General features: G+C 37.7%; 1 protein-coding gene across 1 annotated transcript in view; it reads right to left on the reverse strand.

Annotated features, from left to right (window-relative positions):
• adamtsl3 (ADAMTS like 3) overlaps positions 1–17939 on the reverse strand; it is a 403073-nt gene that overhangs the window by 184947 nt on the left and 200187 nt on the right. The window contains exon 4 of the mRNA XM_087260149.1: positions 10741–10868. Coding sequence (XP_087116275.1) covers positions 10741–10868 — 128 coding nt within the window. The remainder of the gene's footprint in view (positions 1–10740; positions 10869–17939) is intronic.

Raw genomic sequence — 17939 nt, forward strand, 5'->3', positions numbered from 1 at the left:
TATTCAACTCAAATCAAATGTGGTGGTGCGCGAACTGTCCGCTCGAGTCTCAAAAAAATTAGGCGCTCCACCAGCCGAAAACATGTCGCGCGGACCCAAAGAGAACCTCCAAAAAAACACCAATGACGTCACATTTACCACGCACACTCAAGCAAACTAGCAAACGCCTCGAGTATAAACAAGGCTTCAGTTTCTCTATCGTGCACAGTTCCTCAAGGTTCTATCCCTGGGCTTAGTCCGTTCACCTTGTATTTGTCTATTTTTAAAAAGCATGAAATCTGATTTAATTTTAATGCAGTTTGGTATGTGCCTTGTGTTAAAAAATCACAGTTTTGGAATGTTGTTTGCTTAACCAAGAGGGAAGCCTAAATTCAAAATGCCTCTTTTTTTATTATATATAAAAATCATCTGTTGAACTGCATCCCAATCATCACAAATACTGCAGAAGACCTACTGGAACACGCATGGATCCAAGATTCTCACAGAAATCAGTCAAGTTTGGTGAAGGAAAAGTCATGGTTTGGGGTTACATTCAGTATGGGGGTGTGCATGAGATCTGCAGAGTGGATGGAAACATCAACAGCCTGAGGTGTCAAGACATTTGTGCTGCCCATTACATTACAAACCACAGCAGAGGGCAATTTCTTCAGCAGGATAGCGCTGCTTCTCATACTTCAGCCTCCACATCAAAGATCCTGAAAGCAAAGAAGGTCAAGGTGCCCCAGGATTGGCCAGCCCAGTCACCAGAGCTGAACATTATTGAGCTAAGAGTAATCTAGAGGCCTTTGCCTTTCATATAAGCCACTTCTAATACCATATGATCAACTAGAAGTCAAGTTATTATTATTTGTTGTTCCTAAAACTTGGATAGGCGACAAGACTTTTGTCAGGTAGTGTATATACTGTAATCACACACTTGATTATGATAATCATATGCATATACTGTGGTCATTTGCTTCTAGAAGAAAATATTCTGAGGGCTGTCAAATTTAGGTGAAAGTCATCAAAAAGGCTGTCATGGAAAGAGGTCAGAACAAAACAAAATGCTTGCTGTGGTAAAATTGAATTCCAAACATGCACCGGGTGATGCAACACTACATTTTGTTTGGTACACATGTACAGTATCAAATCCTCATGCTGTACATATAATCATTCACATTGCAACACAAGCGTTCACTGCACTGTAATGGTCAGAACAGCATGGATTAGCTCTAACAGTCTCGTTCTACGGTCAGTGTTCTCTTTCAGGTCAACTGCAGCAGGAGTCGTCTCCTCTCCAGCCCATAGCTGTCTGTTATTTCTACTCAAGCGCTCTCTAACAGGTGCTCCCGCCTGTGTGCAAGCGATATTGCTCGGATGCTGCGATTCAGAAAGAGCGTCTTTGTTCGCCGACCACATAATCAACTGTGGAATCGCTTCCAGATCTTCCTGTAATCAGCAGAACGCAATCACAACACAAGCTGCTGCAGCTCCTCTAAAGTTATACTGGCAATAAACAAAAGGAGGAAGAGAGCGGAGGTTACACTGCAGTAGCACATGGCGGTCTCTTTAATATCACAAAGACTTAATCTGTGCAGGATACAGAAAATGTTATTTCTGTAGAAGAAATAGCATTATGTAGTAGTTAAAGGGTTCCCAAATAGTTACATTAGAAAGAGAAAGACTTTGACTATTTTAAAATCACGTTTAAAGAACTGAAAAAAAATCAAAACTGGTGTATTACTACTGATTTTTAAATGCACTGAAAAAAATTCAGCAAAATTGTTGCAAACAATTTAATTGTGTTGAATTTAAGCAAACAAATTAAATTTAGTAATGTTTAACTTAATTTGTTTGTTTAAATCCAGTCCAAACAAATTGTTTACAATCACTCAACTTAAAATATTTTAGTAAATTCAAGGAATCATCTTTTGCATTTTCGATAGTGTTATTGTACAAGATTTACACTTATGATTTAAGGAATTTTGACATTTTCTCGTTCTGTTTTTGAGAATTTAGTATAATTGTTGAAATAAAACCATAAACAAATGTGCATTCAACTTTAATTTAAGCCCTTTTAAGAAGCTGAGTTTGGTTTTAATTACTTTCCAGGCCTTGAATCCACATGTCAGAAATTACTTTGAAAGTACTTTTAGATACTTTCAAGAAGCGTGGGAACCCTAGTTAGTAGTGGTTTAAAGTTTTATTATTCCCATGGGACAATTCATTCTAACATGGTATGGTGTTTCACATACAACAGAAATAACATACTTGACTCGATAAATACCAACTCTTAACCTCAAGTACAGAAACAAAACAAAAAAAAACAAAAAAAATTCATTCTTTTTTTTCCTTTGGCTTAGTCGCTTATTTATCAGGGGTCACCAGCAAAATGAACTGTGAACTATTCCAGCATATGTTTTACACAGCGGATGCCCTTCCAGCCACAACCCAGTACTGGCAAACACCCGTACACACTTATCCACACACACACTCATATACTACGGACAATTCTGTTTACCCAATTCATCTATAGCGCATGTCTTTGGACTGTGGAGAAAACCAAAGCACCCGGAGGAAACCCACGCCAACATGGGGAGAACATTCAAACTCCACACAAAAACGCCAACTGACTCAGCCGTGACTTAAACCAGCAACCTTCTTGCTGTGAGGCGACAATGCTAACCACTGAGCCAATGTGCTGCCCATAATAAATAAGAATAATTTAAAAATATTACTAATTATAAACCATCGATCAACTACATTTATTACGCAACTGAACTGCTTCAGGCTCAAAAGTAAATTCATAGTGATTTGTCGTTATACATTTACTTTTATAAGTCTGTAAATTTATAATGATATGTTCAAAATGTTACTGATTGAGGGGGAAACATGTTTTTATTGACTAACATAGGATTCTATTTGGTATAAATTGTGTTAAGCATTGTCCTTCAGCCTAAATTTTTTGCGAAACTAAAATAAGTGAATGTAAAAATACACTTGTCTGCAGTCACTGTTTTTTTAAGGTAAGTGGATGCAAACAATTTATATGGGCTGAGTTTAAACAAACAAATTAAATAAAAAAATGTTCAACTTAATTTGTTTATTTAAATTCAACCCATCGACATTGTTTGCAACCACTTCCCTAAAATCCAACAAATCATTTTTGTTCAATGAATGATGATAACTTTTGTTCCTTTTCGCACTAATGATATTTACAGGGATATTTCATAAATAAAATAAAGATTATTTCCATGCGGTTCTTAGCACAACACCAAATAAATACCACAAAACACCTATGATTTATAATCAAACATGGACAATGTTTCTGGGGAGGTCAGTTTGCTCGGTAGCTCACCTTGTAAAGTACTTGTAATGCAGAATGCTTGGGTTCAAGTCTGGTGAAGCACAGTTCCACAAAAGCAAAGTAAAATCAAGGTAAAACTATGTGGTGGCAGGGCTCTTTTCTCTTACATTGGCTTTTGTCAGCTTAGTCTCTATTTCAGAGGCCGCCACAGCGGAATGAACCGCCAACTATTCTAGCATTTCTTTTTACACAGTGGATGCCCATCCAGCTGCCTCCCACTGGGAAACATACATACACTCTTATTCAAACACACACACGCACGCACGCACGCACGCACACACACACACACACACACACAAACACACACACACACACACAAACACAAACACACACACACACACACACAATTATACATTATGGTCAGTGTAATACATCTATAGTGCATGCCGTTAGACTGTAGGAGACACTGGAGCACCTGGAGGAAACCCACGCAAACACAGAGAGAACATGCAACTGTGAAATGCCACCTTGCCCAGCCGGCACTCGAACCACCGACCTTCTCGCTGTGAGCCGACAGTGCTAATCACTGAGCCGCCAAGCTCCCCAAAACTAAATTCAACAGATGACATTTTTGCCCAAAACTGTGTCTCTCTCTTCAGGCGAGAGCAGTAAAGATCCTGTCAAATATCTGTGTTTGTCATCGTAGCATATATGACAGCGCCACACTTGATTTGAGTCTTCAGCGGGCAGATCTCTGTCATTGTTTTGTCAGACCGCTCGTGGTTATGGCTGACCTCAGACAGAGGACTGAGAAATCTTCCTTTCCAGAAAGAATGGAAAACATGACAGATGCTTTGGATTGAAGCGATTTTCTTTCTCTTCTCAGCTTCTGTTTCTGTCTTTCCCCTTCTAAAGAGGAGAAAAGGGTTTTGTTGCTCGACTAATAATGTTAGTACACATGGTATTAATTATGCATGTGCATAATTTACATGATTTAGAATACATTACAGAGGAGTCGCTGTCATTAAAGCGAAGCCAGGAGAACTGAATGATTCATGAATAGGGCAAAATGTGTTTTCTGGGTATAATACTTGTCTTGAAATGCTAATTGGGTTTAGATAGCTTGGTTTCTAGAACAGTAAAGCGCACATGGCTAATGCACTTTTGTAAACTTTGTGAAGGTGAAATGTCGCTTATTTGTGTAAGGCTCGATGCTTACGCTGCTATTCTGAACTAATAATCGGAAATAGAAAGCATCTGACTCCACTGTTATTAATCTGACTCTATTAAAGTTGCTATCATCATTGATTAAAAAAATCTGAACGCCTTAAAGGGCCATGAAACCTCCTTGTTTCAGCAGGGTTTTTTTTTACACCTCTATGTTGGAAAAATTTGAAAAGTGGGCGTGTCCAGCTCTTTTTAGGGGGGAGTGTCGAAGGAGGGGAAAGAGAGAAGGTCTGTAAAAATTTGCATAAAAATAGGAGTGTCAGTTTGGGCATGCGCTGATTTTCACAGAGGCAAAACAAACGCACAGAGGCAGAGGAGAAAGACAGTGACTGTGTTTACATGGACATCAGTAATGGAATTATTTGCTAAATTATTAAATGGTAGACTTTAACTGCAGTTTGGCTCTTTCATTCAGGAATTTCATTCATGCCTCTCGTGACAAACGAGATATTTGATTCGAGGAATTGCTGGAAGTGTGTACTAAGATGCACTAACTAACTAACAAACTAACTTTGCCTCTGAATAAACAAACAAAGAGCACTGATCACTCACTTACCAAATCTGTAGAGACAGGACATTCAAAACCAACTGGAGCCGCGTCTTCATTAAAAGGAGACGAGCGGAAAATCCGGATTTCACCATTTCCAGATGACAAAAGCTCTCGGGTAAAAAATTCTCCTAATAAACGTATTTTTGTCGCGCGTCGCATGCACTGTAATCCTCACATGAGTCCAGCTGCGCTCTCATAGAGGGACTTTGAAAACAACACCTTCACTGCAGCAAATTATAAACGCAATACTGACGACCCCTATCTCCAAACAATTCTTGTTCTCCCGCTTCCCTGCTGAAAAATCCTACAGTGTTCAGACGGCAGAGAGACTCCACGTTGTGTTGCCAACCCAGCTGAAAAATCCAGCTTAAACCAGCCTAGGCTAGTTTGGCTGGTTTTAGCTGGTCGACCAGGCTGGTTTTAGAGGGGTTTTGGCCACTTCCAGGCTGGTTTCCAGCCTTTTCCAGCCTGGTCTTAGCTGGTCAGGCTGGGAGATGACCAGCTAAAACCAGCTTGACCAGCCTAGCCAGGCTGGGAGTCCAGCCAAAGCCAGCTATATCCAGCTTAAACCAGGCTGGTCAAGCTGGTTTTAGCTGGATTTGGCAGGTCATTTTCCAGCCTGACCAGCTAAGACCAGGCTGTAAATGGCTGGAAACCAGCCTGAAAATGGCCAAAACCCCTCTAAAACCAGCCTGGTCGACCAGCTAATACCAGCCAACCAGCCTAGGCTGGTTTAAGCTGGATTTTTCAGCTGGGTTGGCAACACAACGTGGCGTCTCTCTGCCATCTGAACACTGTAACTGGTAAAAACAGTCTTGGAAGCTATCATGCATATTAATGAAGTTGCAACACATACCCATTAGAGTGCGCAGATTGGTTTGAACCAAGTCTTACTCATAAATGAATGCAGCACACACAGAGAAACACGTCATAATGAACTCCCAGGTACAGACGTCCAGTCTACATGCTGGAACACATGCTAAGATCTAATGGCCGTGACGCAGCTTCAAAACTTCGTTTCAAACCGGAAGTACGAATTAGCTTAAAATAACGCAAAAACAACCAATTTTCACTTTTTAGTGAAATATTTGTGTCCTAATAGTGTTTTTAGCAGCATGGGACACATATATGACTGTCAACAGCTCAAAAAAAGTGTTTTGGTGTTTCGTGACCCTTTAAAGCAGGCAAAGTTGTTTATTAAGTGACATGCTTAAAAATACAGACAGCAGAATGAAACAAACTAACATACTGTTTAAAGCAGGGGTCACCAACACGTGTTCTAAAAATAGCTCATTATAGCGCCACTTACCAGTAAGCTTCATCTAATATAGAAGTAATCATTTAAAAATATAAATATTTGCAGAGATATATAAAAATAAAGTGTTGCAGATTGATACATTAAAAACCGGTTATTTCCTACCCTGTTAAATCATTGTTGATAACTTTTGTGAGAATCATTAACATGATCAGTGTCTTCACATGGATGAATATCATTCATTATTACCAAAAACATAAAGTATAATTAAAAGTAAATTGAGCCAATTTGTTATTTGAGAAGTGTTTATCAAACTGGTAGCCCTCCACATTAATCGGTACCCAAGAAATAGCTCTCAGTTTCATAAAGGTTGGTGACCCCAGGTTTAAAGAAACAGCTGTAACATATGAACTGCCGTTATGAGGCTATGCAGCGGTTTGAGGGAGAAGCAGAGTAAAAGCCATTCTCCCCAAAACAGTTTTCTTTCCTTCTTATACCCTGAGCAAAGCATTGTCAAACAAGAGTGAAAACAAACCCCGAAAACCAGCTGAACATGAAGTTGAGGATACAGAGTGGGGGAGAAGTGCATTAACATACTCTCCTCAGGCCATGACTTAACAATAGTAAATAGATTATATATTGAAATACATCAATCTCTCTGTTGATTTCATCACTACAATGCTTAAGTCATAAAGTGTCAAATGACAACAAACATGACAGTTATATGAAGAAAGATCACAAGCAGATGAATTGTGTATGGTGAGAGGCACTGTCACACCTTTACCGTAAGACAAACGGCAGAGATGTGTATAGGAGCTGAGGTGAACTCATGACCAGTGCTTGGAATATCTCAGTAGCCCTTCATCAGCATAGAAGGAATAGCATATAATGTTGTCTCAGCTTACAATCGCATTCAAAATACCTCCAATCCAAGTTTAACATGATATGAAGAAACATAATTACAGCTACAGAGCTCTGGTCCACTACTCAAATGACTGTTATTGTGTAGTAAAAATGTGTACTTTTACTTTCACTTGAGTACATGTTTAGTGCTGTATTGGTACTTTTACTCCACTATTTTCCTTCAATCTGCAGGCACTCCTTTATTTTTAATTGGCTAAAATAGAAAAACCAGTCCTGTGATTACCGTCCAATCAAATCACACGTAGAAACTTCATTGCATCATAAAGAACAACCTCAAGACATGGGCGCTTCATACAGTAAATGCAGCAAAGCACTAAGAGTGTCCAAGAAGATGTACGAAATCATCACGCGCAATGACCTCCAGGGTATTTAGACTACTTGTCACTGATGCTGTCATCATGATGATTAGTCTGTCATGATGGTTAAAGCTCTGAATAATCTAGGTCCTGTTTATCTAACCAACCTTCTGTCTCGCTACAATCCAGCTCGCTCTTTAAGATCTCAAAACTCAAGGCTTCTGGTAGTACCTAGAATAGCAAAGTCGAGTAAGGGAGGTAGAGCCTTCTCCTTTATGACTCCTAAACTCCTGATAAAGCTCAGACACACTCTCTCAGTTCAAAACTAGATTAAAGACTTATCTGTTTAGTAAAGCACTCAATGCATCACCTAGCGGGTTTCAACACAAGTTTCTGCATCTTGTTTATATACACTATGAACAGCAGCTACGCTTATTATTCTCTTTCTTCTCCATTTCCACCTGGGGATACTCATCCCGAGGTCCTCAGATTATGCGGAGTCACTGATTAGACCCAAGACCAGCGACGAGATGATCCCAAGCTGTCCATATCCGGGACCAGGCCGTATTTTGAGCTGCTGCTGCGCTGTTGGTCATGGGGGAGTGGAGAGTATGAGACTGATTCCTGTGACGCTCCAGGGACAGACGAGTCTTCGCCGAGGCTAGCTTCCAGCCTCCACTGCTGAGACTGCAGCTCTGCACAAGACTTTTGGCCAGCGGAGAAATAAAAATTAAAGAAATTAATTAGTCGTGCTAAACTGAGTCTGGTTCTCTTAAGGTTTTTTTTCTTCACTCTCCTGTTGGTGAAGTTTTTTTTCCCTCTCCGCTGTCGCCACTGGCTTGCATGGTTCAGGATCTGAAAAGCTACTCATCGATGAATTTGCTCTTCAGTGTTTGGACTCTCAATAATGACTTCAAACCACACTTAACTGAAACTGAACTGAACTTAAACACTAAAAACTGAACTACCCTGATCCTGTTACTATGACCATTTATGTGAAGCTGCTTTGACACAATCTACATTGTAAAAGCGCTATACAAATAAAGCTGAATTGAATTGAATTGAATTGAATTTCCTAACAATTTGCCTACTTTCATCTGCCACTGAAATCAACGGTAATGCTAGAAGTTAGGTGTATCAGACCACCTCACAGAAACAAACAGAGACATGTTTTTATAGCGACCCGGTGGAAATGATCCAATGAATGGCTTATTTACAGTTGTCTCTACACATTAAAACTGGGATAGATAGCTGTTTTTTTAAATTATGTTGGACACAGTTGTGTTTTTTGAAGCTTACTGCCCATTACTTCCTTGCTGGAGAGTAGATGAAAGAAGCTAAAGCAGTGCATGTAGAAAATGGATGCCACACATCATTTAGGCTGCGATACTCATTTAAAGCTAATTGGCCGATTAGATCAGACTGAAAACAAGAGAAAGGGTCAATTATGCTGCACTTTGGGTCTCATTGGAAATGCTTTAATTGTCCCTCAATGTAAAATAACTTTTAGTGATTTGCAATTAAATGCTTCCTGTGTAAGGATTCTTTTTATTTTGTTTTGTTTGTGGTTGGTTGTGGTTTTTATATTTACGTAGAAAATAATAATTTTTAAAACAATTTACTCTTTTATTTTTTTTTATATATGTAAAGATATCTGTGTATTGCTGTACATCCTGTGTGTATTAAGCAATGTGTAAACGTTTGGACCTGCATAGGCACATAACTAACTTGCTCTGCACAGAACTTTAGACCAGCTTTTAGTTGATCAATGGTGCAGTCTATTTCAGTTCCTCTAAATAGTAACACGCCAACAATACAACTTAACACACCTCCTTTATAGACCAGCACACCCATGAGTCTACAAAGTGGTGCAAATGAATTTTATATTAAAACAAAGTGGCGTAAAATGTGAAAATTACAGTTGTGCTGGTTTAAAAATGGCAACAAATCGCGCCAAACTGGTCTTGCACCTTATTGGGCCAGGTGTATGATAGGGCCCTAAATCTTTCAAACATTCATACTTGGAACATCTGAAACAATTTTTATTGGGATTTATTTCAAAAATGTTGATTATAATAATACAGGGTTTCTGCAGGTTTCATCAAGTCCAGTTTAAAACTTTTTACTACCATTATAACACTATTATAGATGAAATTGAAGATTTATGCTGAAGGAATTTTTGTTTTGCTGGCCACAAAAATCAAATGTTGTTATTTCTTAGCCACATAATTTAATGTGGAAAAACAAGAACAATCTCTACATTTTTTTAAATGACAAGTTTAACATTGTAAAAGTATATCACAGAAAAAAATACATGATTAATCAAAAATAGCTAAAGTACTTGTTGGTTTTTGGTCCAAATGAATTCAACCTAATGTGTTTCTGTTATAAACGTTTCTAATAGTAATCTAAACTTAATAGTTTTAATAACTAATTTCTAATAACAGATTTATTCTATCTTTGCAATGATGACAGTACATAATATTTGACAAAATATTTTTCAAGACACTTCTATACAACTTAAAGTGACATTTAAAGGCTTAACTGGGTTAATTAAGTTAACTAGGCAGGCTAGGGTAATTAGGCAAGTTATTGTATAACAGTGGTTTGTTCTGTAGACTATCAAAAAACATGTAGCTTAAAGGGGCTAATAATTTTGACCTTAAAATGTATTTAAAAAAATTTAAAACTGCATTTATTCCAGGCGAAATAAAACAAATAAGACTTTCTCCAGAAAAAAAAAATTATATCAGACATACTGTGAAAATTTCATTGCTCGGTAAAACATAATTTGGGAAATATTTAAAAAAAGAAAATCAAAGGAAATATAAATGAGATGGATGGTTGGTGATTGGATAGATCTCAGCCTGATCTGGGAGCTTTACTTGGACAGAGGAAATTTAAGACCAATTTAAAATTATTTAAGACATACAACACAATATTTCTGTGAATTTAAGACTTTTTAAGGCCTAAAAAGTTGTTTTGAAAATTTTTGTTTTGAAAAATACATTTTAAGACCCCGTGGACACCCTGTAATAAAAAAATAAATAAACAGCATTTATTTTGAAAATGAATCCTTTACACCAATTTTTGATCAGTTGAATTTTCCATGAAAGCCAAATTCTGATCTTTGCCTTTCAGTTAGTGAGACGCCATAAATATAGCACAGTATATGAATGTATGTGTGCATTTGTTCACTCACCCTCCATTCAGACACCTGCGTAATGAATATGAGGCTCCGCCCCCACATGTGCGAGAACAGTCACTCCACGTGCCCCAGGCATCCCAACCAGTGTCCCTCTCCTCATCAGACCGGGTCGTTCTTGACGACTGCAAAATGCAACAAACATCAACATATGAGGGTGTGTTCACACTTAGTTTCAAACCAGCAGGAAAACAAGAGACATTTGCTCAAAAAGCAGTCAAAGACCACATGAACCGGAAACTTCGACCGTTTTTTCACATATTATGACGCAGTTCCTAGAGAAATTGAATATTAAATAAAAAAACTGTGGGTGTGGCTTGTTTTTTCTACTGCGAGCTGATTGAATGTAGTAACGTAGAAATTTAATTCAGAATAGTGGGGAAAATGGTTTGGGGAGAGTTATTACAACCTAACAGACACCTCCTCCTCACCATTTCTGTTTGTTGTCAAAACTGACAGTTGGATGGGCGTGGTTAGGTAAGTTAGACACCCCCAACTCCTAAGATAAAAAAGTGAGTGTGTGTGATGCTTAAAAGACGCAGTATGTAGGATTGTCTAGTGGTTGAACAAGGTATTGCAGTCCAAATTTAAAATATTCAAAAGGCTTTATTTCACCCAGCCTATCCAACAACAACTAGATGCAGGTTGCCAGATTGAAGACACCAAAAGGACACCAAAGGCATGTCTGATCATCAAGTCTTACGCTGTTAGCTTCTCAGCTAATGTTTACATTTGTTATCTTTGTATTATTTGCTACTTAAAATGACCTCATGTGGATTTGTATTACTCTAAATCAGAGTCTCTTTTCAGAGGATGGTTCTGTCTTCAAGAGGTCACAAGGAAACCCTGAGTGCCAAAATATCATTGTGTAAACTGACAGTGGGCTGGTTATAAAGACCAAAACAAAGACAGACATTCTAACACAGAAAGCATATATATATATATATATATATATATATATATATATATATATATATATATATATATATATATATATAGGGGTGTAACGATTTATCGTTGTACGATTTATTCCGATGCAAAAATGTCACAATATGCATCGTGGCGTTATGACGATTTTATTACAATATGACGTCCGTTTTCTCTTATTAGTTGAGCTGTTTGCACGTGAGCTATGTTCCACCTGCTGTCGCACGTGAGTTCAGATTGCAGCAGCAGTAATGTTAGCAGACCAAGATGAGTGAAGCTGAAATAGAGGATGGCCCATCCTCTCAAAATCAAACGTCTGGCAACATTTCGGTTGTGTCATTGCTTTAGACTCGTCCGCTTTTTGACACGCATACTGGGTTAAACATAGCCGAAGTTTTAAAGTCTTCACAGTGATTTACATACTTTTCACAGTGACATGGATACCTCCTAATGGTGTTGAAAGAGTCACATACTGTATTTATAAGGTACAATTCACCCTAAAATATCATTCTGTCTTCATATAATGATGTATTGGCGGCCGCAAAATCACACTTGACGTGAGCTGACCGTGAGCTGTTACTACAGAGGGCGGACTGTGATAGACGCGCGCATGCGTCTGCTTCAGTGAACAGAACCTGCAGGTTGTGACTAACAGGTAATAAAGTAGTAAACAACATTCAGTTTGTGGAACAGAGTGATCGTTCAGGAGCCGCGTGGGAAGTATGAACAGCAGTGGAAATGAAACCGAAAGCGTGCACATTATTTAAATAATCATATCGCATTTTAGAGTTATGATTACGACGAGCATGAACTCTTTTGAGTACAGAGGTACACAAAAATGCACGTCAACATAATACACTTGATAGCGCCGACATCAGCGATGCCGAAGAAATAGTAAACCTGCCTAAACTGCTGAAAAGAGCCACGACTGTCCTGTGTAATGAAAAGACGGCCACCCTGTCACTCATCATGCCCAACATGAAGACAGCCATCCATAAAAACCTCTCAGACAGACACACATCAGTTCAGGATTATTTTATAGAACTGCTGATTACCTGGAAATGTAGATTGCACACACAAAAAAAACGCAAGTGACCAAGCAAAGCCTTAAGCTCTTGCTGTTAAATTCAATTGAATTGAATAATTTCAATAATATTTTATAAGAAGTTTTTTAATTGTTTTATTTTCCAGAGACAGGCCTGTTTAATTTATTTTCTTAAAGAAGGTTCAGTTTAACAAGTTGAAACAAAAGAAATACATAAAAAATAGTTTACTTGGTAATTAAAATTTTTTTAAAAATAAAATTTGCATTTCAGTTTAATTTTCAATTTTTATTCCAAATATCGTGATACATATCGAATCGTGAACATTATATCGTGATACACATTGTATTGTGAGCTAAGTGTATCGTTACACCCCTAATATATATATATATATATATATATATATATATATATATATATATATATATATATATATATATATTATAGGTGGCCATAGATATTTTTTTATCTAGATTAATCTTGGACTTAATCTAGATTAATCTAGATTAAAATGGCTCATTTGAATTCCTATGTGAGATTATGTACTACCCAAATAATAAGTCTTTGAGAACGGGTTTCTCAAGCCAGGTAGCGCATTAGACCAGGGGCTCATCTCCTGTTTCCAAAATGCATCACAAACTGCTTGAGAAACTATTCTACTATATATAATTTACTTGTTTGTTTCTCTGGTCTTATTGCACATGCGGGAGTTTGTGGGAGTTTTCCTTTCATTTACAACATTCATAGGTGGAAAATTCTTACATTTTAAATTTATGAATCAAGCAGTGTGATTCACTAAAGTTTGGAGTAGTCAGTTAACTTGTAATTACAACTTTGTTTAATAAACAATGCAGGTTGCAAACTCTTTGTTTGCAACACATCCATGTTCTTTAATTAAAACACAGCCAAAAGAAACACTTTACAGAACTACACTTTCATTTGTTTTAACACTATTACTAACACTAATTTGCACTGTTTAGTAAATCTGCTTTAAAATGTTGTCAAGGATCTTAAGGATACATTGTTGTTAAAGACAGATTTTACACTGAAACTTGCATTGCCTTCAATATCAAATGTTTTTGCCAGACATTTCTTCTTCTTCTTCTACTTCTTCTTCTTCTTTTTTTTTTTAGAAAAACACAAATTAATTTTCCAGAGTTATTTATGTTTGGTCAGCCACCTATCCACTGAGCTCCTCGACTCTTCCAGCAGTAAATCAGTCTTGGACATGGGCTCCACACTGACCTTGAACATTAGCTGCGCTCCCAGCCGTCCCGAATACCTCTGCTTGATTTCTTTACCCACTCAAACTCTCCTGTGTTGATATAATTTATAGAGCAAAATATACCCACGTCTAGCTCTGACCGCCTTTTTATTTGGTGTCAAATCAATTGAGGCTTACATTTACTGGACACAACCTCCCATGAGTCTGATGAAAAAAGCCAAGACAGTAATTAAGCAGAAAGACACAGGAGACCGGGATTCATGTCACGTTTCAATCTCACACACTATATACAGTATTGATTCATTTATTTTTCCTTCGGCTTAGTGTCTGTTTCAGAGATCACCACAGCGGAATGAGCCACCAGCTAATCCTATACAACTATAGTTTTATTTACACTGCAGCCGATTTAATTCCCTCAACTCACCTACAGTATAACGCATGTTTTTGGACTGTGGATGAAACCGGAGCACCCAGAGGACTCGAACAAGCTGTGAGGTGACAGTGCAAACCATTGAGCCACTGTGCCCTCCCCACTGATTATCACAACCAACAGGGAAAACAGTGCTGCATATCACTTCTTTATACAATCTGCTATATTAATATATTTGCGATGCACAAACCTTTGGCTGTCAAAATGTATTGGCCGAAACCACAAATGTAATTTTTGTCTGATAATTTGGTGCATCCCTAATATATGCATATGATCCAACCCAGGCTCATTCTGAAAACGTAGTCCAGCGGACGTTTCTGGAGACTGCGAAATACATGCAGGGAGGTACGTATGGCTGCATTTAATTTTTTAAAGCGAACGCTACGGGGAGGTGTGATGACGTTCCCTTTCGTGCTTGCCGGCTGTCCGCTTACCTCCATGTGGAGGGCTCATCAGCTCATCTTGTGCGTCTTATCTCGCGAGAGACGTTGGAGATACGAAAAAGCGCACACAGCGGCCTCTCTCGGATTCGCGAAAACAAAAACTGCACAAATACGTACCTCCCGGGACGCATTTCGCAGCCTCCAGAAACGTCCGCTGGACTACGTTTTCAGAATGAGCCTGGGTTGATATGATCAATTAATAAAGAAAAACAGCTAAAAGTATGAGGCAAAAAAAGGTTCTGTGCTGCGTTATTAAACCCATTCATTTAAATGGCGTGAGACATGCAAGAGCATTGTGTTACCACAGCAAACAAATGACACCAAGGCATACAGCCTGGAAAACAAAGGAGTGGCTCCGTACGAAGCATATCAAGGTTCTGAAGTGGCCTAGCCAGTCTCCAGACCTAAATCCAATAGGAAATCTTTGGACAACCCTGAAACCTGACAGATCTGGAGAAGTTCTGTGCTGCGCTAAATGGCAAGACATGTAAGGGCATTGTGTCACTACAGCAAACAAAGTGTAAGAGCAGCGGAGCACATTTTTGACCTGCTCACAGAAAAAGCAAAGTAACAAAAATAACATGCCAACAGGATATTTCAATATAGTATTCTTGTTCCTGCTGCGTGCAATAGTGCTACTGTGGTATTAGAGCAACGCTGGTAACATGACGTCTCTATGCTTTAAACTTCTTCATTGTCAATTAACCTTTACTGTCAATAAAATGCTGCTATTTTATTGATTTTAACTTATTAAGCTGTTCATGGTTCTGCTCCTTATCATAAGTGTGATCTTATATCTACCTCCTCTTCCTCTCGTAATCTACGTTCCACTTCGGGGCTCACCTAGTTTCAGCCTCGTTGCAAACTTAGCACCATGGGAGGTAGGGCATTCTCTTATCGTGCACCTAAATTGTGGAATGCTCTCCCCACAAACATCAGGAACGCCAGTTCCCTGGACTGTTTTAAGAAACTTCTTAAAACTCATCTCTTCGTTATTGCTTATAACTTATGAGGCTTTCTTTTAATATGTATTTTTATCATTATAATCATTCTTCCTATTTGTGTATTTCATGTTCTTCTGTGTTTTAATACTTTTGTTAGCGCTTTGAGTCTGAGAAAAGCGCAATTTAAATAAAATGGATGATTATTATATATATATATATATATATATATATATATATATATATATATATATATATATATATATATATATATATATATATATATATATATATATATATATAGGTTTTACAAAATAACTTTTTTCTTTTTTTTATTTACTAAAAAAATATAACCTAATTATTACAAAGCATTTTTGTTCAACAAATCTGACCCAGTTACACCAATTCTGTCAGGAGGAATGAGCCAAAATTCCTGCAAACTATAGTGAGAAACTTGTGGAAGGATACCTAAAACATTTGACCAAAGTTATACAGTTTAAAAGCAAAGCTAAAAATACCAAGGAAATGTATATAAACTTTTGACTGTCTAGAAATTAATAAATAATTCTCAAAAAAACAAATTCTCTCATTATTCTGGCATTTAGCAAATGTCAATCATTTAGGTAATCCTAACGGACCTAAAATAGTGAACGTTTAGTATGATTTACCATCAGACTTTTTTTAGAGTGTATGTAAGCTTCTGGTTTCAACTGTATGATCTCACAGCAAGAAAAAAAATCACATTTATAAATTAAAAAATAAAACAAAAATACGGAAACAAACCATGATATGACATCACAAAATAAAGAAAACAGAATATAACAAGGAAATACAACAAAAAAATTCAACAAAATATAGCCCAAAAATTTACCCATACACCTAATTAAACATTAAAGAATTATTAAAGAAAAGAAAAATGTCAAACTCCTCATTTAAAATACTGGGAAATCTCTGCAGACTGATTGAATGTCATGCTGTTCAGCCCTATAATCTTAAAATGTGAGCAAAATCACCTGCTTTGTCGTCACTTTAGACAGCCTAGAGAATCATTCAAATACTAGCTCTAAAGTGATGTTTGTGAAGTAGGAATGGTTTCTGCTGTTCTGACATCTGCTGCAGATGTAAATGAACTGCGGAAGAAAGTAGTTCCTCATACAAAAGGATTTTGAGACTCTCCGTGTTTGATTTTATTTTTTATATACACAATTATGCAAATTGTTGCAAATTGTTGTATAAAAACAATATCACACTCAGAGCTAGGGCTGGGCGATTTTTCTGATTTTTTCGATTAATTCGAATTTACGTTTTAAGACGATTTAATTTTGAATCAAATCGAGAAATCGTGATTTTTAAAAAATATATATATATATATATTTTAATACATTATAATGGCACCAATGCGCTTTGGTTCACTCTCTGTATGAAGCAGGAAGCACACCAGAAACACCTCTCGGCGTTGCGCCGCGCAGCACCACACAGCGCCATGGATTTTAGAATTCATATTTCAGCCGGCCACATAGCGCCATCTGATTAGTTTCATGTTAAATATCATGTGAATGTGTGCGTTTGGTGTGTGATAGTTTAAATTGTCATGTCCGCACCGTGTCGCGGCGCTTCTGGTGTGCGACCTGCTTGACTGCCTGTTAAAGCGTGAAGTCATGTAGGACTTTACTTGTTGCACGTCTGTGTGGATTGTCAAGACATTCCCTCATCAAGTCGATAAACTCGATCTCAACATGTATGAAGGACGTAAAAGCCTGCCATGTGAAAAACCGCGCCGAACTTTTGGTTTGAACACGAGCAGAGGTGAGCAGCTGTAGCAGTGAAAATGAAAGTACCCGCCCCCATGACGTCATTCAGCGGACCTAGTTGAAAACCAGACAGATCAGGCAGCATAATACAGAGAGAGCTGCAAAGCGCATAAAATTATCGGTATTTAAAAGGGGAAAAAAAAGAAAAATAGATTAAATATATTATTTTACATTAGACACACATCTGGTACTTGTTTATGCTTTTGCTATACGTCCACAACTTCACACATTGGGTTAAATGAGGCTTTAGAGTTTCCATGTTCAGTCCTTTTCTTCCACTGTATCTTTTTAAGAAAAAGGCAGCAGCATTACAACCTGTCATTCAATCAGAAGACAAAGTCAAAGCAAAGCTGACAGCCAATCGTTCCTAGACTCA

This window comes from Danio rerio, chromosome 7 (genome assembly GCF_052040795.2).
Source record: "Danio rerio strain M-AB ecotype USA chromosome 7, GRCz13ab, whole genome shotgun sequence".
Lineage (NCBI taxonomy): Eukaryota > Metazoa > Chordata > Actinopteri > Cypriniformes > Danionidae > Danio > Danio rerio.